Here is a 24,663-nt window from a genome sequence, read left to right as displayed (position 1 = left end):
GAATCTCCATCCCCATAGATAATAATAGACCTGAATTTGAATCTCCATCCCCATAAATAATTTAGACTAATTTAATGTAGAATATTGTCATTTCAAATGGAAAAGAAATATGGAGAGCCGAATGAATAAATTTGTGGTTCAAATAGAACCCATAGAAACAACATTGGGCCTATTCCCAATTGGAGGAAAAAACTACAAGCGTCTTGGCCCCATTTATGAAGCCCAAAAACCACCCAAAAGACTAAAAGAAAAGCCCAAATTTAAAATAAAGTTTGCACCTCCTCCTCCAACATCGCCAAGTTAAAATCCGATTAAGATAGAACTTACAGTAGAAGACTTCGATTACTTCAAAACTTAACACAAACACACACTCCGATCAAAAACGTAAAAGCGTTTAACTTACGCCAATCGCTCCCCTCACCACCGCGAAATTTCCACTCCAATTCCTCGCAGAAATCTAGGGTTTCCTTAATCGCTCTGAATCCCAATTCACTGCCATCGCCGAGCGCACCATGAACTGTGAAGTTTGCCAGCTCAAAGAATTGGTATGATTCTCTCTCTCTCTCTCTCTCTCTCTCTGTTTTTTTTTTTTTTTTTTTTTTTTTTTTTCTAATTTCAAGAAATAAATTGTATTTGAAAATTGGAGTTTTACTGCTGTTTCAGGAAGTCGAGCACTTTGAGATACGGGAAGTTCTGCGCTGTAAGTTAGCAATAAAAAATCATACCTTCTTTTACATTGAATTTCAAGTAATTTAATTTGTTTGGTTTTTTTCAACTTTGTCTGTGTATATGTATTAGCTTATGTCTCTGTACTACTGATATCGAAAACTCTGGAGCTTAAAGATTTTAGTATGTAGAGATTGTTTGAACAATTCAACTTCGATACGTGTTTTAGTATAATTGATGTTAAAGTATGTATCTTTATGTAAAATAATGTTTGCTTAAGTGAGGGAGTGTGTGTTTTCATTCATATTTGTATTTTTTGTTTTCGGGTTTGCAGTGGTCTTCAGTCATCTTTTATGATTCAATAGCGATATTGAATAATGTAAACTGTACTTCAAAAATCTATGGTTGTAGTGGAAGTGAAGAACTTTTAACTTTTCTTTTACATACTTTTTTGTGTTCTCTGCCAAGTGACAGTCAAAAGTGGGGATCGAGAAGTTAAAAAAAGAATACATGTTCAAGGCATTGAGCTTGCAAGTGTGAAAATTTTGTTGCTGGTCATTTCTTAATGTTTAGTATAGCATGATCAACATAACGAATGGGTATTTTTTTTGGTCTTTAAAGCCATCTCAGTTCAGGTCTATTAGGCTTTCTGATTGGTTTCTAAACAATTATATTATTCTTCTCAGGTTCTCCTCTAGTTACATATAGGATGCATGTTCCTGCACTCACTGCGCTTTCAGTATATTTATTTTTCACGTCAACTTACAGAACTTTATACTTGAATGTAGGCATACTTCACACAATTGTGTTTCATCGGGCTTTGGGTCTTGTGCGGCCCAAAGATGTTGATTTAGAACTTTTCGAAATTACATATGTAAGTACTTTCTATGCTCTATATATTGGTTTCTTTTGATTCAGACCTTTTCAAAATATCATTCGTGCACATGCATCTTAGTTAGCAGCAGTTAACTTGGAATGATTTTTTCTTCTCAGTTTATTTGTCCCAGCTTATTGGATGAGTGAGAATGATTATAGGGATCAATATTGTTGTATTGCATGACTTTTCCCTTTAACCAAATAGTAATGTGTTTTGAGATGCCCAACTGAATTATACATTTACCAGCATGCTTTTATTGGAGCACTAGTGCCAACTGAAAATTCTTACAATCACAATGAAACTTCAGCCGGAAATTAGTTTTTTCATCATGTTTGTTTGTTTGTCGAAATTTTGGCATCAGATCCTGTGTATTTATATTTTGAGATGAATCTTTATGATTATAATGCTTGCGGATTCTAATCATCCTCAATGTGGGAGTGGGATTGAGCTGATGTGTACATTCTGATCTTTAGCCTCTGATATGTGTGTATTGTGTGTAAATCTTCCTTTTTGTGTATACTTTTAAAAAAAAATCTTCCTTTTTGTGTAGGTGCAATGCGGAGATATTGAACTTGAGAAAAAAATAGATGAGAAGATTGAGCAATTCATTAGTTGGGTAGAGAAACACCCAAACAAGAAAAGTCAGGTTTGTGCTTGCCGTTGGTTTTAAGTAATCATCCAATCACAAGTAAATTTATCAATTCTAGGAAAGATAATTCTTTTTCAATCATCATTTTGAATCACTTGTTTGATTTCTCAATATATATTTTTCTGAGAAAGTGTCCTAAATTAACTGCCATGATTTGTGATGCAGGTCTGCTTGTCTTTCTTTGAAGTGAAAAACAAACAGCCAACTTGGTTTACGCACAAAAGAGAAAGGTTATACTGGGAACAATGGTATATAAATTTGAATGTGGCCCAACACCCGAAAGCACATTCGGGCAAATCTCATAATTCTAAAGTTGTAGTTGATCCAGGAGGTACAATTATCGTGTACTGAATGTGTATTCTCTGATGCTTCACTTTCTGGAAGCTATGCTGACACTGACCTTCATATTTGTTTGACCTATGAGTGCAGAGAGTGCATTGGACGAGAGAATGGCTCGCAGATCAGCACTTGAAGCATCTCTTCATGAGGTTTTGTTCCAAATAATAAAATTTGTGAATGAGAAGAAAGATCATGTTCCCCCGATACCACATACTGAGGGTGTAGTCTATTTCCCTCATGAAATTGCTATCCCAAGGTTGGTTCTGCATTTATGCATTTATCTTTTGAAACTTGGTACATATATCTTACATCTTGTCTTTGAGTGAATAAAAGGAATATATAATCATTGACACTAAGAATAATTGTTGATATTATAATGTAATTATCTTTGTAGAATTTTGTCAAGGCGGAATGCATTTGGTATCATTGACGCTAAAGATAATTGTTGATCTTATATAATGTAGTTATCTTTGTAGAATTTTGTCAAGGCAGAATGAGGTTGGCAGTTATCTGATGCCATCTATTGCAATGCAATAATTTTACTAGGAAATGCCTTGCTGCCAGAAAAGATTTTTGTGTTCGTGGAAATAGAATTTTATGGTAGTTTAATATATGCACTGACAATTTTATTTTTCTTTTAATTGCCTTACCTCAACTAAACTTTCCTTGGTTATATATGCCAGTTGTAGTTTTTGTTCATGGTGTTGGAAAAGGAGTTCTGTTTGGTCGATAGTATGCTCAGTGAGAGAGCCAGATTCGTTCACTACGCTCATTTAGGTTGTATTTTGTCATGTCTGTACACTACACACGTGAGCAGATGTACATTTCTTAGCATGTTACACAAGGTTGTATGTCTGTCTGCATGAAAAGGTACGCAAAAAGTCAAAATGAATGTCAATGCCATAGAGTCATAGACAGTCCAAATAAACACATGATCAGAGCATTCATTAGGCGTATTGACAAGTTGAATTGGCGACGTGCTTCATATAAAAGAAAGGTTAACACAGTTGTGGACTGAGTTTTTAAAACATAGGATTTAGGAATTAGTGTTGTATGAATCAGTCGAAAAACTGTACGTTCTGAACCTCAACCCTGATGTGGATCCAATTTATTATGACTTACATAAATGTGACTTTGTCAAACCACTTTACACGTTCCATCCAACTACCAAAACCAGCGTGCTGATATAGGTTGGAATGCGATTCTAGTTAATGTACAGGTGAAGCCTATGTCTGCGTCCTAGTTTCTTAACAAGAAGTTGTTATTGTTATTGGTGCTGCTGTGATTGTTATGATTGTTTTAAGAAGTTTCTCTGAATCTCATGATTAGACTGCTGATTTGATATTTGTGTTGCCTTGGTCAGTTCCTCGGATTCTGCATTTGGGATGGACATGATCAAGAGGATGCTGCATACTGGCCATCCAACCATGCTTAGCTGATTATCTGCTTTTGTGAGCATATAACGCGTTTTTAATCTGCTCCAAAAGTAGGTCAATTTCCATGTTCATGATGACTCGAAAGGTCCACGAATGTGTTAAACCGATAATCTTTTATGAGCAAGGTTTGTTTCTATGTAAAGTAAACTCGAAGTGCATAGATTGTTATTTTCTTTATGTAAATATTCCCTTCCTTCACATTCTATCTCCATTCATGTGTGTTCATCCCTTTTGGAGATTTTTCAATCCCGGTGCATGGCAGCTTAAAAGTTTAAGTTGAAACTTTGTATATTTTAGTATTTTGATTGAAGGACATTTGTGGTACACTATCACTCATAGCTATGTGTACAATTTTAGTTTTTCCTTTTATTTTTTTGCTTTTTAGGTGAAACGATAGCAATTTTTGGTCTGAAAAGATAAATGCATTAATCTAATGGTAGGTTACATGCCAACTTAAAGGAAGGCAAAATAACCCAAATACATTGGGGGAAAACAGATACATAAAAGCTAAACCCAATTAAATAAACCAAAACAGGAACCCAAATTCCTAATTTTCAACTGCAGAAAGCAGCGTTTGCTGTTGTCATTGCCATGAAAGTCTTGCCAGTAGCTACCGAAGCAGCAATACTAGTGAAAATGACCAAGTGGTGAAAACAAACAAGACATCGCAACACAAAAGTACCAAACCCGGAACAAGAAGGACACCGCATCCATATTTCTTCACCAGAGATGCAGAACCAAAAGATAGTCATCAAATATAAATCTCATTCACGAATCCCAGCAAATATATATAAACATAGTAATACTTGGATAGAAGCTGAGGCTAAGGGGATATATAAAATACCCTTACTTTGGACGAAGTTGCAATACACTTGGCATTGATGGAAATCCAGCAAGTCGTCTTTTTTTTTTTTTTTTTTTTGCGCCTGCGCCGGGGGGGGGGGGGGGGGGTGGTGTTGGGGTGGTGGGGTGGGAGGCAGTGAGGGAGGGAAATAAAGTTGGCAACCATATTTGGCTCAAGGACACTAAGAAAAATCTCAGAGGGAAATTGAAAAAGAGAGAAGAAGATCAAGAGAAAGAGAGAAAAAGAACAAGGAACTTCCACTGGCACCCAAGCCAAAAGCTGGGGCCAGCGGCAAAAAAGTTTGCAATGTTGAGAAATCAAAGAGAGAAAGTCCCACGCATTTTCTGCTAGAAAAAAAAACTTGTTAATTGGTGATCATGATTCATAAACGATAGCAATTTTATTAGAACTGTAACAGGGCATCCTATTACATTTATTAAGTTCTGAACCAAAAAACTTGTCCAAAGCAAAAGAAAAAAAATTCACCTTGGCCAATTTAATAGCCTTTATATCGATCAATGTGTGTGTGTGACAATTAAATAGCCTTTATATCGGTCAATATGTGACAGTGACAAGTATGCGAAGTAGAAAATCGATACAGTTAGCACACAAAATTTGGAGAGTTTTTAATGCATTTAGAACACAAGATGATACATTACGTGCCATAATATAAGTAAAAAAATGATATATATATTTTCAGTGTCCTCTACTTATATTATGACATGTGTCGATTTGTGTTTCGAGCTACTGAACAATTTCTTTAAAAGTTGTACAATCTTTAGACCAACTCCAACAATGGCTTATAACCTAAAATTCCTCTTTTTTCCCCCAAAAAACTGACACACCCTGATCCAAAAATTGGGGCGTGCTGACCGTCACATGAGGGTGACGTAGCCAAGTGCGCAATGTGGAAGTAAAAGAGTGAAAATACGAGAAAAATAAAGTTGACAAGATAATTTACAACAAAAAGATTAGTGAGTGATAGCGACGAACATGGAAGGAGAAATGCAAAGTAAAAGTTCAAGTATCCTAGGTGCAGTCCAGAATAAACAATAATACTACACAAGCGTTAACTAGAAAGTCCTACATGGAAGGTGCTCTGTCAGAAATGCCTCGATGCCTTTTTCGTCACCCACGTCCTCGCTACCTAAAACCTGGAGGGACGCAAAACAGAAAACGTGAGTGGGCAAAAACAAAGTTTGTTTTTCAAACCTCTTTAAAACCCGTATACTTTCCAGAAAATATTATACGTACTCGTATATCAAATCATGCTAAAACGATAAAGCTCAAATATGCCATGCCAGAATATGTCTTGTCAGAATATTCAAACAAATAGTATAAGCACCAAGTAGGTGAGATAAGACAATCAAAATATGCCGATAATATCAGTATGTCAGCCGGAGTCACCTAAAGTGACCTGTACGGTTGAAACCATAGCTCCTCAACCACTATCCTGCAGATGAGTTGGAACCACCTATAGTGGTCTCTATGACAGGCAAGTGTATATAAATACGCTCAGCGCTACGATCACGTGAAGGTTGTGCGATGTATCGCAAGTCACCTATGAGTCGGAACCACCTAAAGTGGTCTTACGACAGGCTGGCACCTGCCTTGGATCCAAGGTGAACGTATGGTGCGAGAGGTGAACGATCACGTGAAGGCTAGGCCCTACTCTGGCGGAGCACAATCATTGAGGTGCAGGAATATAAGCTATAACTCAATCTCATCAACACCACATCTATCACTAACAACATACACACTTGACTTACCTGAGCGTCCACGGCACCAAAACATAACCAACATAATCACAATAATAATATCAACGATATTCGAAATGGCATTTCAATTATAAAACCATTAAAACGTAATTTCTGGAAAGATGCCAATCAATATATATATATATATATATATATATATATATATATATATACTGAAAACGAAAGCCCATTCACTGATACGTAGAAGGATCGTAAGCCCTGAGCCTTGTGTGGCTGCACTCGTTCTCAGGATAGTCCTCACCTATATGCAAAACAATTATAAAACCATCAATTTAACGCACATAACCAACCTTAGGTAATAACTTCTCATACATTGCTCAATTAGGGTGTTTGAATATACCAACAAGCTCTACTCAACCTCACGAACATCCCCATATTTTTAAAATAATTTTCTGACATCCTATGCGTCGCCACGCGCCGGCCAAGGCATGGCCAGACGTGCGGGCACGCGTGTGGAAACCCTAACGCCGTAGGGAATATTCCGTTAAAACCCTAACATAAGTTAACGGCCATTACCTAACGCCATTAGAATATTCCGTTAACTCTGACGGAATATTTGCCTCCTTCTCCGGTGAGCCACGCCGGTCGCCACCGTCTGCAACTCGAAATTTCGTCGGTTTCTAGAAAAACTTCAAAGCTTAATATCTTCTTAATTTCTCAACCAAATTCCATGAAATTTGTACCAAAATGAAGCTTACAATGAGTAGAACAAAACCTTACCACTTTTGGAACCTAAATCCAACGAAATCTTGCCAGATGAACCTCGATAATCCGATTAACCTTGTAACTCGATGAACTCGAGCTTCCCGACGTCACTTCAAAATTACTCCCTAAGCTTCGTGAAGACGTCCTAAAGCTTCCTACAACCTCAAAACTCGATGAAACCTCCGCGATCACGAGTGCATGAACAGTGCACCAAAACTGGGTTCTCGGGTTTTTGAAGGTTTCACGTCCTAAAAATGGTAAGGAAAAGTTCCTGGGCTTGCAAGGAGTCCAAAACCAACCTTCAAACCTTCGATCCGTGTGTGGAAAGTTGGCTTCGAAGTTTGTCCGTACACTTGCAAAGGAATGGCAGAAATCCAAGAGAGAGAGAAGGGAAAGAGAGTCATGGGAAAGAAGGAGATGAGTGTGTGTGAGTGTGTGGTCCAGATGGCAGCCCACCAACCAAAACAAAACAAACAATTACAACGCCAATTAACGTTTAGGGGCAAAATCTTCTTTTACACCTACGATACAAATAATTTAGGACGGGCTGTCTCAAAAACGCACTCTAACCCAGGACCTAAAACTAACCTAAAACCTAAAACCTAAAACTAACCCACATACCAGCCCAAATTTAGGCCACAAAGCAAAGTGGACCCCAGCAAATGAGATTGAAACCGGGCTGTGAAGCCCACTGCCCAATTCATGACTCGCCTACGCGCCCAAGCGCTAGGTCTTTCCCACCAGAAAAACATACCCATCTGGGGTTGTTTCCTCGGTGTCAGATCCATAAGTAGCCCAACAGCTACTTTTCTTCATCCCGTGGCTCCATTTAAATGGGCCATTGGTTAATCCAACGGTCAAGGTTCAAATTATTATTTTTTTGTTTTATATTTATATATTTATTGAATCCAACGGCTTAGATCGAATATAATCAAATCTAACGATAAAAAAAAATCTAACGGTCCAAATTTAAATCCAACGGCTAAAATATTAAAAAAAATTATTTAACTTAAAATTCAACCAAAAACTCTATAAATACCTATGTATTTGTTCAAACATCCACACAAAACTCACTTTTCTCCTACAATTCTTCCAATTTTTCTTTCTACCATTTCTTCTCATTTCCAAAATTTTCAAGATGGCAAAAGAGCATGTTAGAGGTCGTAATTGGACCTTTGACAAAGATATTGTTTTATGTTTGGCATGGATTTCTATTAGCGAAGATGGTGCCGTTGGCACGAATCAAAATAGAAAAGTTTTGTGGGGTAAAATTGTTGATAAGTTCCATGAAAACTCCAACGCCGGTCAAAGGGAAGTTGGTGGTGTTTATGATCGGTGGAAGATTATCAACAAAGCGTGCACTTTGTGGAAGGAAAGCTTGGAGAGAGCCATGGAAGACATGCCTAGTGGAAGAGGCGCCTCAGAAATTGTGAGTTTCTTTATTGATATTTTATTTGTCAGGTACATAATAGTATTTTGCAACTAATTATTTTTATGTATTTGTTGCATAGGGTGACAAAGCAATGTCAATTTACATGACAAGAACTACACCAAAAAATCAAGCTTTTATTGCATCATGCTTGGAACATCCTCAAGGATTGTCCAAATTGGAGAACCGATGCGAACCAACAATGGGGAAGATTATTTCATAGTGAAGCCCCACCCCCAAATGATGTCAATGAAGGTGTGAATTTTGCCGACAATGAAGGTGTCGAACAAATGACCCCAACTTCTTTTGCAAGGCCCCTAGGTAGAGATAAGCAAAAGGAAGCAAAGAGAAAATGGAAGTCCCAAGATCCAATACATGCACAATTTGCTAGCAAAATGGTAAGAATGAATGAAAACCATATCTCTCAACAAGAAGAATCGGCCAAAATGCGTTTGGCCATGAAGGAACAAGGGGATAGGGAACAAGAAAGGTTCAAAATTAATTTGATGATGGAGGACCTTGACAAATACACTCCAGAGAGGAACAAATACTTACGTGGTAAGCAAAATGACATTTTACGAAGAGATGCCACAAGGAGTATATTTTAAGATGATGATTCATCTCAAGACTATCATCCAAGTCCATCACCAAGTCAAGATTGTGGATATCATTATTAAGTTTATGTGGTTTATTAATTGTCTTTTTTATTTTTTTTAATTTTTTTTTAAGTTTATGTGGTTTATTAATTGTCTTTTTATTTATTATTATTATTTTTTTATGTTTATGTGGTTTATTAATTGTTGTTTGTATTAAGTTTATGTGGTTTATTAATTGTCGTTTGTATTAAGTTTGTGGTTTATTAAATGTCGTTTGTATTAAGTTTATGTGGTTTATTAATTGTCTTCTTTTTCCTTTTTTTTTTTTTTTTTAATGTTTATGTGGTTCATTAATTGTCATTTGTATTAAGTTTATGTGGTTTATTAAATGTCGTTTGTATTAAGTTTATGTGGTTTATCATGATTTTCATGTATTAATTTAGTGATTTTTCAAAATTTATCGGAATTTAAATATTTTTAGGTTAAAATGTTCATATAATTAATTTAGGATAGTGTAACATCCCGTCCCGAAACTAACGAAACGTACATTGAAATTACAATTTTACCCCTAATCTATTCGTTTACGTGTATATTTGTGTTGTGTGGGTGGTGGGACCACACACAATCATACATTTTCTTTTCTCCCGGGATTCCCTCCCTCATTCCCTCACTCTGTCTCTTCTCTCTTCTCTCTTCTCTCTCTCTCTCTCTTTCCCCGAGCTCCATTATTCTTCTTCTTCCTCTACACACGGACACACATACAAGCATACCCAAATCTTCACCAAACAAGAAACCAATTACACCATTGAACTCGTGAGGTTGTGAGGAGCACAACCATACCAATTCCAGGTAAGAATTCGAACGTTTTCACGTCGTTTCAACAATGGCCGATTTGAAACACTGTTCATGCAAACCTAAACTAGCTTGTTTTTGGATTTTCTAAGCTTGTAGATGTGTTTGTGAGGTCCCAAGGAGCCTCGGAGTGGTTCGTTGGGTGAATTTGGACGTTGGGAAGGCTAGGTTCGAAGTTGGCCGAACTTTGAAGTCGTGGACAGGTATGATCTAGCAATTTTTAGGCCTTAAAACTAGTCTAACGTGATTCTACTAGTCCTAAGCTTCATTTTGGTATAAAGAACGTGAAAAATGGTTGAAAAACGAAGGAGAAAACAAAGTTGGAAAATTACCCAGTTTTCCGGCGCCGTCGCCGGAGTCTCGCCGGAGAAGACAGAGGAATATTCCGTTAAGTTTAACGGAATATTCCTAACGGCAGTGACGGAATCCGGTTAGATTTGACGGAATATTCCGTCAGTTAACGGAATATTCCTGACGGCGTCTGTTGACACCGTCAGTGTGCAGCGCATGTGACCGCGCGTGGGGGGCGCGTAGGTCCGTGGCTGTTCAGGCGCGTGGGGGCGCGTGCGTGGTCCAAAATTTTTTCTAAAAATATGGGCGTGATCCTGAGGTTGTGTAGGTCACGTTGGTATATTCATATGTCCAATTTGAGCAATGTATGAGAAGTTATTACGAGAAGTTGCTTAGGTGCTTTTAAATTAATGTTTTCGTAACTTTGTCGCGTATAGGTGATTCGTTTTCCGAGGACGAGCGTACGCACTCGAGGCAGGGGGGCTACGACCCTTCTAATTATCAGTGAGTGGGCTTTTGTTTTCCGTATATACCTATATACCTCTAAATTCCCAGAAATAGAATAGAAAAGGTTATATGTTTTATGCCATGCATCATTTGAATATTGTTTACGTATCATCACGTGCATTGGTAATTGGCATACATATATATAAATGTGTATTTGGTGCTGTGGACGCACAGGTAAGTGCCAGGTAAGCGGTATTCATGTGGTTATGCATTCCTGTTTATTATGCAATCGTAGTTTGAGATGCTTAGAGAGCTCATAATCTGCACCCCCGGTGTTAGTGCTCCCGCCCAGAGAGGGGCAGAGTCCTTCATGTGTATGTTCACCAGCACCACACGCTCGCCTTGGATCCAAGTTAGGTGCAAGCCTTGTCGTGCAGACCACATTAGGTGGTTCCGACTCGTAGGTGACCCGCGATTATTCGCATAGTCTTCACGTGATCGTAGCACTAGAGCGTATATATATTACACCCAGTCTTGTCGTACAAACCACGTTAGGTGGCTCCGACTTGTGTGCAGATTCAGATGTTGAGTTGAGATTGGAGCTCTATAGGCAGCGGTACATGTCACGTTAGGTGACTCCCGGCTGCCAGATCATATGTTATTGATGTGGTTATGCTTGAGCATTTATATTTGATTATGAGATTCTGTTGTGGCATATTCTCAAGCATGAATGGCATATTGTGGAGCATGATTGGCATACCTATACATACGTATATATGTTCATTTTCTGGGAAGTATACAGGTTTTACGGCGAGGGGATAGAATGTATTTTGCTAAAGAGTTTTCAAAGAACTTTGTTTTTGCCCACTCACGCTTTTGTTTTTGCGCCCCTCCAGGTTCTAGTGGTCTAGCAAGTTCGGTGGTTTATCCCAGAGGGCGTCCCGGCATTTCTGACAGACACTCACCATTGTAGGGTCACCTTCGGGTGTAAATATGTCGTATCTTTTCCTTTTGGACTGTTGTAGATTTCCTCTGAATTGTGTCACACATACACTAGTACTTTGTATGCTATTAGGTTTTTAATTATTCGTACTTTTATATTACTATCTTAATAGCTTCCGCACGCGCACATGGTTACGTCACCTTTGCGTGACGGCCAGCACGCCCTGATCTCGGTCGGGGTGTGTCAGATAGTCTACATAATTTTTTTTTAAAGTTAATTTGAAAAAAATTAGTCTTAATTCATTCTTTGATAACTTCAGGCTAAAATTTTAGGTCAGAAGGGTTGAAGCAGAAAAGCTGTTTCTGGGCTAAAAGCTAAATTTTATGGCTAAATATTTTTAGGTTTTAGGTCACCATTGGAGATGGTCTTATGGTTTCTGTAATTTTATGGACTCTCTGCCACCTTATTTCTCTGCATATTTTTTATGTTAATATTATAAAATATTGTGTCAAAAGATGAGGTGACTAAGAATAATTCCCTTTTAAAAGAGTTTTTTTAATATTTCTCCACTATAAATTCAATCGTGCCAGCTATATGTTCAATTACTTCAATACCTCTACAAGCTTCTATCTTGATTTCAAGTCAGATGTCGGTATAATAATTCCATCGCACCAAGACAAATTTCCAAATAATTTCCAAATTTTAAAGTTTCTTGACAGGCATTTGAATGAAAATCTTATGTGTTTCCTCCCTCACCACTGAAAATATTTGAGATTTGAGACGCCAGCTTTATCAGTTATACGAACAGTCTAATAAGATTGGCACATAATTTTTATCTTTTGGGATATACGTGAGACCGAGATTTTGTACCATACAATTGTTTCCATCACGTGTGATTATATCAATTATTTTTGTTCAATTTATTCAATTTGAAAGAAAAAACAAAAAGACAAAAAAAAAAGAAAATGACAACTCGTAATGAAATAAAGGGGTGATTCTTCAAAAATTTGAAGTTTCCAAGACGTGACAAATTTTCCTTCAATTGACACAAAGTGGATTCTAGCAGAAAGATTGAGAATACAGTTAACAAATATGGAAAGAGAAATTATATTCAAATACTTCAAATTACTTGTAAATACTTTTTTATTTTTTTAATATTTTTTGGCACACAACTAACATTTAGTAAAAATAAATTAAAAATTAAAAATTAAAAATATGCGTGAAAAGTAATTTGAAGTGAGAATACAATCTCTCATTTGGAAATAACACGCGCCTGCCATCCATATCCTTTGGCGTCTGCTTCTGTTTGTTTCTTTTTCTCCTCATTGTTGTATACATGTTCGCACTGCTTTCTCATAAGCTACTATCTAGGAATATGGAGAATGCAAAGCACTTCGTTTTGGTTCACGGCACTTGCCATGGAGCATGGTGTTGGTACAAGCTTGTTGCCCTACTCCGACACAACGGCCACCGCGTCACCGCGTTGGACCTCGGTGGTTCTGGGATCCATTCCAACCAGATTCATGAGGTCACTTCCATTTGGGATTATGTCCAGCCATTGATGGAGTTCTTGGGTTCTATTCCTGAAGATGAGAAGGTGATATTGGTAGGTCATAGTTATGGCGGCCTTCCTATGTCTTTAGCCATGGAGATGTTTCCTCAGAAGATTTCGGTTGCAGTTTTTGTCACAGCCTATTTGCCTCATTACACTTTCCCCCCCGGAGTCCTCATACAAGAAGTATGTAATTTTTGCATTTATGTTTATATTTTGATTCATTTGTTACATTTCTGCTTCAAAAATGCTGATCGATGTATTTGGTGTCGTTTTGATAACCATCTTGTTTTGAGTTTAAACTAGCTCAAAATTGAAATGGTTGTCAAACAAGCTCTAATTTTCTTTGCGCTAACTTTTTTGTTTATGTGATGGAAATCAAAGTTCTTGAAAAGGACCCCGGCGGAGTCGTTATTGGATTGCCAGTTTACATTTGAACAAAATAACCCGGAAAATCAGTTGACTTCAGTCCTGTTTGGTTCACAATATATGGCAGCCAAATTGTACAAGCACTGCAACCCAGAGGCTAGTTTTCTTACCTTACCCCAGATTAAATCCTAGTGTCCCAATGGTTGATTAAAACACAGTCGTATTGGTTTTGTCTTTGCATGCAGGATCTCGAATTAGCTAAAATGCTGATAAGGCCATCTGGGATGTTCTTGGAAGACATGAACAAGGAAGGGTTGCTTACAGAAGCGAAATTCGGGTCGGTAACTAGAGTTTTTGTATTGTGTGAAGAAGATGAGGTGATGAAAGAAGAATTTCAACGGTGGATGATTGAGAATGGTCCGAATGCAGAAGTGAGATTGATTAGAGAAGCTGGCCATATGGTCATGCTAACAAAGCCTATAGAACTTTGCCAATGCTTATGTGAAGTGGCTATGAAAACACCATAAGATGTTTTCAAATCTTATCTGTTCCCTTTTCTAACTATTGTAAAGGGCACACTTTTTGTCCTTTCAAGTTTTTTCACATTGCTACTCAATGTTCTACAATGTTATCAATTTCAACCTTCTGACGTTTTTGATCGTATGTTTTTCCGTTAACTACTTACTTGACTCACTTCCAAAAGGCAATCAAACACCACAACATCTCGTTAAGGGAATTTTTTTGAAAGAAATTTATTTCCCCTGCACAATTTGGGTCTAACACAGAGCGTAATTGTCAAGGCAATTACCTAGCTAACCCTATCGAAGGTCTAACCGAACATTACTCTTATCAGATAAAAAAAAAACCGAGGGGAAAATATTCTGCCGAAAATGCCCTTAACGAGATGTTGAAGCCTGTTCTCATTGTCCTTCGCTTTATAGGTAAGGCAGTCAACGGAGGAACATCCAGCTAAACACACAATAGGATGAAATTGGTAACATATCAAAATTGTGTAGCAATAGGAAAAATTCAAGTCATGGCCATTTTCAAAAATCATGTAAAACATGGAGTATGGTTTCACATATCTCCCTTTTTGTGTGGATCGGGGAAATTTATTTTTATTTTGATCATCAAATTGAATAAACTAAAAGAAAATAACGCATAAAATTAAATAATGGTGTGTAAAAAGAGAAGAGAGTAGTGTGAATATGATTTTCCCTTCAATATATAATGTAATCTCTACTATGTAGTGTGTTGTTTAGGTACATATAATGAAATTATGAAAATTTGGCAGTTGATGGATACAGAACAAGAGCATGATCATGTGACAAAATGCTATTTCATCCTAGTCTCTTTCCAGTGTTGGTGCATGCACTAAATAGCTAGGTTGCATTGAGGCCACTGATTTTATATGGATAACATCCCAGAAAAAAAAAAAAAAAAAAAAAAAAAAAAAAAGGTGACAAATACATGTGTCACGCACATACAGGTCATATGGAGTATAAGTCGTATAATTTTAATAAACAGAAATGGTAAAACATATTGGGTCTACGAAAAGCTCTTTAGTTCTATTAATGGATCCAACAATTGTCACATGTATAAAAAGCAATTGTCACATATATAAGCATGTGACTTAAGAGTGTTTATTATTCCAATTTAGAGTTGAGAATATTATTCTACGTCAAAAAAATGAAGTATTATTTTAATCGCTGTTAACTGATTGAAGTTAAATGCTCACATTTTAATATTAGCGTTGCAAGTCAAATAATGTTTTTAACTTTTTAGTGAAGGATTGTGAAAGTTGGAAGAAAAATTAAAACGTGTAGTTTTATTTGGAAGTGCGTCTCTTCTCTGTGATCGTTGATGGGTTGAAGTAGTCACTAGGTGGTGTCCAGTAACAACATGATGTCGTAACCAATATCTAGCCGCCAGCACAGTAATCATTAGGGGTGTGCTATCCACACATTCCATTTTACTTCTCACATACTTCTTGATAATTTATGTCCATTGATCTTCTTCAATTCATCCGATCCGACGACCAAAAATTAAGAAAAAATATGTGAGAAGTAAAATGAGGTGTGTGAATATCACACTCCTAACCATTATTTAGCCGCCAGCACAATGGACAATGATAAAGTGATGGAAAATCTTGTCGTCAAAAGAATTGTGAGTTGGATATTTTTCCTTTGGGACACCGGCCTCAACTTATCAAAAGAAAAGTTCAAAGAAAATCAGATGATACTTGGGTATTTATTGACTATGTAATTTGAAGATGATATTTGGTTGCGATTTTTGAAAAGAGCGTTAGTTTTAGTTGGATTTTCTAAAAGAGACGTTAATTTCGAGAATTATGGTTTGTTAGTCAAGCTTTGGAAAAGAGGGTTTGTCTAGTTGGTATTTCATTAGCGCTAGTCCTAGTTGGGCTCAAAAAGAGGCATTATTACTGACATATTATGATTTGTTAAGCTTTTGAAAAGATCAGCATCAGCATGTCAATAAAAAATTCAGGATATCTATGAAGATTTCCTGCACGTGTGACTCACTAAATGCATGGTAACACTTGAGGGGAGGGGGGGGGGGTTTTGAATTTACTTAGTTTGAATTAGGTTTTACTAGAAAGATAGTCTGCGCGATGCTGCTGGTTTTAAAGCTGTATAAAACGTGTCAAAATCCTAAATGGAAACATATACTTGTAATGAGGAACAACATAGGTTTCCAGGGATGGAGTACTTTTTATATAAATGTGAAAATTTATTTATAATCTTATTTACAATGAGGAACATAATTGACCGGGGGTGGAGTAATATTTACATGAGTAACAAAATGTGTCCATGTGCAGGGTTCTGCATTAGGTAGAGCTTTCTCCTTTCTTCTCACATGTAGGTTTTGTTTTGTCAGTTACATAATTGGAAAAAACAGAAAGTTGTTAATGTACGTGAATAACAGTCTTAGTGCAAATGAGAGAACAAATATGGGTGTGGTTTGAACAATAGATGATAACAATGAAAATAAGTTGGAATAGTATTGCCTTATTTAAGCAAAAAAAGCTCCTAAACTTTACAGCCTATATGAATCCAAGTTGCCACTCAAACTCAAACCAATCAGTTCAATCATGCTCAAACAAATTATGTGTAATACGTAAGAAAAAGTTATAAATTATGTTTAGCACAGGTGTAAATCAACACTAATTATATAAGTTCAAAGTTTTTATGTGAGTGAGGAATATGCATTTGGTCGTTTTTTAGAAACACTGTACCAAATTCTTCTGTCCCCAATTCCTCATCTTACACCTCAAATCCAGTATTTGTATTCCTAAATTGTCCACAAAAAAGAAATTTCAATACGCGCAAATAATGTCACAAACTCAACAGTTGATATATTCTTTGTTCACACAACTTATAACACCAACTAAAAGTGGTGAACCACTAACTTCAGCACAATGACAGAGTAACAAAACTTAAACAAAGGAATAGTATATGCTGTGAAGAGGCTGTTAAAACTTGTAAGAGTCAATCAATAACAACAACTTCAATTGATACACAGTTTGTTGTACTAGGCACATGAACATATTCAAAAGAAAATTCTAGTTAAACCTAGAAAGTTTTATATCGAGGATTGTGGGTTTATCAATGAAGTAGAAGATGGTGGAAAAACTCGTATGGTTCCTCTCTGTCCTATTAAAATCTGATGAATAAATTGTAGCCTAATAATTACCAGAACTCCTCAATTAATCAAGACATGTTCAAATTCACACTAAAATAATAATTGGTTCCGGACCCACGATTCATCAAAATTCATGAATTATGACCCAGATTTTGAGATATTCATGTGAGGGTTTTCTTACATGCTTCTTTTTCTGTGTATGAAAACTAAAAGTCAAACACTGTCAGCAAAATGAATGCAAATTATACTAAAAACAGTGAGAAAAAACAGAAATTATATATAAATATATATATATATATATATATATATATATATATATATATATACACACACATCTATAGAAAGAGAGAGAGAGAGAGAGAGAGAGAGAGAGAGAGAGAGATGGCAGAAGCAAAAAGCAACAATGATATTTGGAAGAACGAACATACTATACATATCTCCTTTTCTTCTTCCCAATTTATATTTACTTTTCCCTTCTCCTTCAAGGGTCTCTTTACTTTCATGGTTAACTTTTTACTGTAATTGTCTTTTATCCATGATGAAAAGCACTTCTAATGCTAATCTCCTTGTTGGCTCAAACCATGTGGTATATTCAATCCTTTTAGGCATATCTACCATGGTCGTCTAAAATAAGGGATGAAGAAGGATGATGGGAGCAAGAAATAAAGGAATGAAAACAACTTAAATAAAATGTTTTTACCCTTCATTTTGTGCAGTCCTTCTATTAGATTTCTTCTTCTAGATTTCTCCCATGTATTTCTACTTCCTCTGTAACGCAAAAATGAAAAATAAAAACTAAAGATATGAAATGCTTATAAAATAGGCCATACATTTTCATGTCCTAGATAAAGTTCCATGTTAATGGCATTACTGACCGTAATCTTTATGGGCATAATGGCTGACGTACCGGTGCGAGGATATGTTGGTTGGAACTCAAGGAGTGCTCCGTTGGTTTTAGAGCCAGGTCTTCCCAAGGTACATGGATATACAAATCCTACCTGGAGACAGCATAGGAGGGATAATGCATTCAAAGATTTTAGTAATTCACTTTATAATGAGTTACATATTTGATATTTGTGTCAAATTCGTATGAGCAGTACTTCTAATTGTGTGTATGTGCGATTGTGCGTAAATGTACTAAAATCAAACTCAGGTTCAAGAAGATATAGAATATAATGGAAGTCGTTACCAACAGAATTTGCAGAGGATTCACTTTATGACCCGCCTAGTGCTGATGGAACCAAAACTGTGAACATCGTTAAAAGCAGCCTTCAGGTGAGTCTTATGAATTGCAGACTAAGCAATGAGATTTATGATGTATTCAGATATCTCAACAAATTCAGTTAAAAAAAAATTATATTCCAACAGAAATAATATTGAAAACACAAATTTGAAAACCCAATTGCCATAACAAATAATGCAATTATTACCTTGCAAGAGGAGAACAGGGTGAGTATTGAAATCGGAGCGGCCTTCTCGACAACCTCATCTGGTAACTTGTTAATCCCTTCATCAGAATCACACATTATCTAGTACCAACCAAACCAAACAATTAACTAAAAAAATCATCAACAAAAACAACAACCAAGCTTTATCCACTTGGGGTCGGCTTAATTAAAAAATCCAAAACTTATAAAATTTAAACCCTAACTATTGGGAATTTAGATTGCAGGCAACCAACCTCTACTTGTTTTCTGCCCGTATGCGTTCAAGTTGCAGACTTTTAGTGGACGCCATCCTGATGGAAAGACTCGTTTGCGCTCATGACAAACACAGTGCAGCAAAACCTCTAAACATGCCCAAATAAACAAACATTACATTTAGCAAGTGGTTCATTGTTGAGGGCAACTGACAAATGCAACAAAGAAAAACTACAATCTGTGAAAAAAATTAACAAAAACTAAAATTTCAAGCAAGAAAAATGATGTTTTTTCCCCCTGTAAGGGACCATACCAGTATCCGATTCAATCGAGGGTTTTTGTCTTTTTTTCGTTTTTTAAACTTCTGAGTTTTTCTGCTCGGATTCTAAGACGACCCACGATGGTGGTGTCCATAACCCCTCTGTGGATTGTTGTGAATGTTAATGGGGGTTCTGTTGGGTGGGCATGGAAGCCCAAATGGGCGAGCTTGGTTGGCCGATAGCTGTGCAGAAATCAAACGATATCGGCGAGGATTTTCAAGATTCCGAATCTAAGGAAGAGAAAAGAAATCTACCTTTGGGGACGTCTGAGTGGTGGCGGTGGACGCTGGAAATGAGAGAGAACTGAAGAGATTTTTGGTTCTTGAGAGAGAGAGCTGGAGGGATCGAGAGACCTGTACCGGAAGCAATAGAAAAGCTTACCGCGAAGACCAACACGTGGCCTTATGCTTTCGAAAAGGGATAACGACAGCTGGAACTCAAGGACCATTATACCCACACGTGTACACAGGGATAAAACTGCCATTTTACCGTTAAGATTGAAAAATAAAAGGGCAAACAAACAGCAATACAGGGGCTAAAACGTAAAATCACTGTTAATAAACAGTGTTCATCAATTGAGTTTTAGTATATATAACTAGAAAGTGCTACCCGCGCGATGCTGCGGGATTATGATATGTTATAGTAAAAACATATGAAAGATCATGTATCTAATGGTCGTGGAGCTAATAATCATGCACTTAACACTGAACACCTAAATGTCATCAAACCAATGTAAACTTTTATTTAACTAAGTTCTTAGCACTTCAGTTCAATCTTAAGTTAAAAAGAGTAATTCAATTGACTAAAATTACACAAAGGAAGGGAGAAAGACAGAACAAACAGTTGCAGAAAAGTGTATAGTGACATTGATCCTGCAAGTTAAATATGAAAAATGTTCAAAAGAATGTAAAAGCTCAAATTATCCCTAGCATGAGTAGATTAACGATGAAAAAACCAAATTTGTATTAGTTTATATTGCTTAACACTTCAGCAAGAAAAAATGGAAAGAAAAAAATATTTTTAAATATCTAGTGATTAAGTGAATGACAGTGAACATTATACTTAGTATAACATGAATATGCATGTGCATAGTAAATACTAAGCAAGAATATGCATAGGTAAGTAATACCCATCAATTAACCATTTTAATTAACACTTCAAAAAAATTGTTTACGTATAAAAAATCTAAATCCCTTGTAATAACAAATTATTGGTCAAAATACTACACTTTGAAAATATATAATAAAAGAAAAATAGGAAAACGATGCTTACCAATATGGACATATGGATTGCTTCTGAAAGGATGTTATATGCAAGGCTATTATCCGAATGACTTTGTCTGTAATAAGAAGAGTAACTGACTTAAAAAGCATCATCATTGCTACTTGCTACTCTTCCTACATAATCTAAGAATATAATTAATCAAATAGATACGGAATCACATTGACCATAAACTATTACATGTAATTAAAAAAAATAAAGAGGAGAGAGAGAATCGTGAAATAACTCAAAAACTCTAGCCCAAAAAACTAATTGTTACGCAATTAGATATTTTTTAATAATTGCACATGTAAAGTTTTTTCTTAATAAGTAAGATGTCATAAACATGATATTCCACACTTATTAATTTGATTGTCTCATTTTGAAAGGAGGAAAATAAAAGCAGATGTCTTACTTTTCTCAACAGCAAATCTATTGTTTTTGAGAATCTCTGCAATTGTGACAACTGTGGTAATAGCTGCAGTGGTACAATGAGATATTAATCCTTGCATCAGCTTTAATACTAAACGAATCAAATCTAGAATGAAGAACGGTAATATGCATGATAAAAAAATTATTCTAAATGTTGGGAAAAGGGAATGAGAAGGTTACATTTGACTGGATTCATAATGCCCTAGTAAGGGGAGTTGGTATCATGAGACATCATTTGATAATTTAATTTTTTTCAAGAAATGGACAGATGTAATCATCAACTTACACTTTTAAAATGTAATAGTTTATAAAATTCAAGGCTTGAAAATAAAAAGGAATTACTCTGTTGAATAGAGAGGAATCAACATTTAGAGATAGGAAAAGGTTGATCTTTTGACCTGCTAGTCTAGTAATATCAAGCAAGACAACGTCTTCTATTCAAAGGTCAATTATTTTTCTAATAGAAAACTGTATGTTACATAAATTTATTGAATTAGAATCAAACTAATGAGATTAAAGTGAAAATTTAAAACTAATGCACAAAATGGATTTGAGAGGCTAAATTTTTTTAAAAGTAAATAGGAAAAAATAAGGTAAAATTGTCGAGACATTTTATTATACTAAAGCCCTTGGATAGTTTGAAAATCTTACCCTTATTCATTCTTCACTCTCACTCTATTTTGCTATACATTAACACAATAAAATATAATCAGATGGATAATTATTAATCTACAAAACAATAAGAAATTAATATAAATAAAAAATGACAAACCTATTACTTTGCATTCTCATTATTGCAGATACCCGATAATTCCTATCACCAGAAACTCTTACTTCATAAGAGCCATATGTAACGTGCAAGAAAGTAATAAGAAATTAACTAAACTATCACTCAAGAAGAAGTTAGACAGAAGTGTGGAGAATACAAAACAGATATCTACTTCTAGTCTATCAATATGTTAAGATTGTATCAGGTTCAATGCCTAAATGAAGAGTAGAAATAAATTCATCCACGAAATACGGTGTTATTTTTAAGTATTGTAACACAAACGTAACATGTGTACAACCATCAACCCACACCCAAGGTAAACTACACATACTCGCATAACTCTTACACCCTAAGAAACATGTTATTAAAATATTAGTATCAATACATCATATTTGCTACTATCATTTTCAGGAGTCATGTGGTTTTCCATGAATTGTGAAGCATTTATATACAAAGTGAGATTTGCCAATACCTCCAGATATTTCCAAGTGTGCGCTAGTGTATTTTTTCCTTTGAAACATGCAGTTTTTTTTTACCCGTATTATTCCCACCATTAACCAAAAAGGAAGGAAAATTTGACAAAAGAAGCTATCTTAATACCTTTCAGAAAAATTATCAACCACAAAATAAGCACTGCATTTTGAGCCTATGAAAAGAAGAATAACCCAAAATACATTCACAATTATTACTTGACACTTTCTAACTTTCTCTAAAACTTTCTGCTTTGTCAATCCCTTTTCTCTTGCCTGCCTAAATATAAAAATAAATAAATCAATTTCTTGTGAAAATTCAATAATTATGTAAAAGAGCATCTGATTATTTTGAAAGCAGTTGAGGTGGGTTCTATAGCAAGGAATAATTTGAAGCATATCAAAGTTAATAAGTTCTAAGAGGGGTGAAAAAAAACTTAGCAAAGAAAAAAGGTATTGAATGACCAATAATAAGAATTTGGTCACCTTATTTGATCAATGCCAATGATCCTGAAGTGAGTGTCAAGTACATTTAAATTTGCATAGAACAAAGCTTGAGAAACACACATCTGTGAATGATAAGAATAATTAATGTTGGACATTTTTTTTCTGCTAAATGGAATGGTGATCATTTGATTCAGTAATTACAAATATCAACACATTTGTAAGTAGAAACTTTAAAGAGTGTAGACAAAGCGTTTAAAATTTATTGAAATACAATGTGAATTCAGTGTACTTATAAAGAATGTAATGACTGACAGAACTATAAACATAATCAGAATTTTGGAAAGAAATTATCAAATAGCCAAAATTAAGTCCACAAATGGTGTACTACGCAAAAGATGAAAGCTTTACCAAATACCCAAAAGTTAAAAAACAAACACACAGGGAAAAAAAAAGAAGAAGAAGGTGAAAATACCTTTTATAAGATCTTGAGCTCCTCACACGCCCGTTTAAACTTATACAATAGTTCTCCCAGTCAAATTTGCTTAAGTAATCCAAAAATCTATAAAGGACCTATAGAAATGAAAAGTAATTAAGTTCTTAAACTTATATATGAGCAATGATTGGTGTAATAAATTTCAGCCAATTGTTTCCCTACGGCATGCAAATCTTTCTTATGGAAAAAAATACAATTTAATCAAATCATAAACGAAATCAAACGAAAAAACGAAATCAAACGAATGTTTCCTGCAACCAAAAAACGAAATCAAACGAAAGAACCAGATGTAAAACACGAAGAAATAGAAAAAAACGCTGAGCAAAATAGGTGAAGAGCCGAACTTTAGAACAATCAATTAAAAAAATTTCTTCCTAACCAAACAGAAAATAAAGCAACGCATGAACAAACACACCTGAAACAGAGCGATTCGTTCGTGGAAAACAGCGAGAAAAACATGCCAAACACCCTTCCACACGATCCGATTGGAATCAAAACCGAAAGACAAACGGAGAAATAGAGAGAAACGGAAAGACAGAGAGAAGAAAAGAAAGAGGAAAGTGAAAAATGAAAGATGCTGGAAGCATCTTCCCACACAAAACGCACGCACGGGAACAAAAATGAGAGAGGGGCAAAGTGGCCAATTCATCATACAAACCCACTAAAGCCTAAAACACATGAAGAGAATAAGGGGTAAAACCGGATGGGCACTGTTAATGAACAGTACCCATCCGCTGAGTTTTAGTAGATATAAATAAATTTCCTTCTTGGTAAACTCATGATTCCACATAATAAGTTTGAGGGTGTTGGAAAATATTAAAGAAAAATAGGCCAAATTTTTTCCATGATCATTGTGGTGAGACCTTAGTTTTAATCTGACCCTAAAGTGAAAAAACTATTAATCATGGCCCAATGGTCAAGTCCTTTAGAAATCGTAGGCCGAATTATAATTTCTTTCAAAACTCTATCCCCATAAATGGGTTAAAAGGTCAATTCCGTTCATTGTTGTAGAAAACTTAAAAAAAAAAACGCACCCACCCATCTCAGCAACGAAACTGTTGGAGTATGCTAAAAAAGTAATTGACGTTACAACACATAATTAGTTATTTATGGCAACCTAATGTCGAGTCATCAATGATAAAGGAACGTGAGAGCGTATGTCGGTCAAACACATGACCTTACAGCAGATCAGGAAGGTTCATTAGTGTTTGGGGCGATTCCAAGGAATACATTAAGTTATAGGGACGAGACTGAGGTTTCAATTCTGACATACGCACATTGCGGATCTTAAGTCCTAATGATGTTCCCAACCATAATATGAAGATACATGAATGCACAACAAGGAACCTGCCATCTTCTAGGTAATCATAAAGGTAGATATTCCTGGAGCCCATCG

The 24,663-nt window shown here is 35.8% G+C and overlaps 2 protein-coding genes and 1 long non-coding RNA gene across 10 annotated transcripts; 2 read left to right on the top strand and 1 right to left on the bottom strand.

Annotated features, from left to right (window-relative positions):
- The first annotated feature begins 330 nt into the window (after window positions 1-330).
- LOC137748175 (autophagy-related protein 101-like) lies at window positions 331-4,332 on the top strand. Its single transcript, XM_068488282.1, has 7 exons — window positions 331-545; window positions 664-700; window positions 1,455-1,540; window positions 2,094-2,189; window positions 2,358-2,523; window positions 2,622-2,787; window positions 3,895-4,332. The coding sequence occupies exons 1-7, from the start codon at window positions 513-515 to the stop codon at window positions 3,968-3,970; spliced, it is 660 nt and encodes a 219-aa protein (XP_068344383.1). The 5' UTR covers window positions 331-512; the 3' UTR covers window positions 3,971-4,332.
- Window positions 4,333-13,131: 8,799 nt separating this feature from the next.
- On the top strand, window positions 13,132-14,431 carry LOC137748356 (methylesterase 10). The gene is made up of 3 exons (XM_068488501.1): window positions 13,132-13,590; window positions 13,789-13,929; window positions 14,019-14,431. The coding sequence occupies exons 1-3, from the start codon at window positions 13,189-13,191 to the stop codon at window positions 14,298-14,300; spliced, it is 825 nt and encodes a 274-aa protein (XP_068344602.1). The 5' UTR covers window positions 13,132-13,188; the 3' UTR covers window positions 14,301-14,431.
- A 1,975-nt stretch (window positions 14,432-16,406) lies between these two features.
- On the bottom strand, window positions 16,407-24,011 carry LOC137748405 (uncharacterized). Of its 8 annotated transcripts, XR_011070047.1 has the most exons (14): window positions 23,683-24,011; window positions 23,247-23,344; window positions 22,814-22,896; window positions 21,861-22,607; window positions 21,740-21,771; window positions 21,072-21,134; window positions 20,669-20,735; window positions 19,651-20,268; window positions 19,390-19,578; window positions 19,118-19,225; window positions 18,867-18,965; window positions 18,626-18,682; window positions 18,312-18,434; window positions 16,407-18,204 (listed from the first exon to the last, which is right to left on the bottom strand). It is a non-coding gene; the product is annotated as an uncharacterized lncRNA (long non-coding RNA). The 8 variants fall into 8 exon arrangements; XR_011070046.1 differs by having other exon boundaries at window positions 21,861-22,896; XR_011070048.1 differs by lacking the exon at window positions 22,814-22,896 and having other exon boundaries at window positions 23,683-24,010.
- Window positions 24,012-24,663: the final 652 nt, after the last annotated feature.

Source organism: Pyrus communis, chromosome 10, assembly GCF_963583255.1.
Source record: "Pyrus communis chromosome 10, drPyrComm1.1, whole genome shotgun sequence".
Lineage (NCBI taxonomy): Eukaryota > Viridiplantae > Streptophyta > Magnoliopsida > Rosales > Rosaceae > Pyrus > Pyrus communis.
The sequence above is the reverse complement of the archived record's forward strand: the minus strand, read 5'-3'. Positions and strand labels throughout refer to the sequence as shown.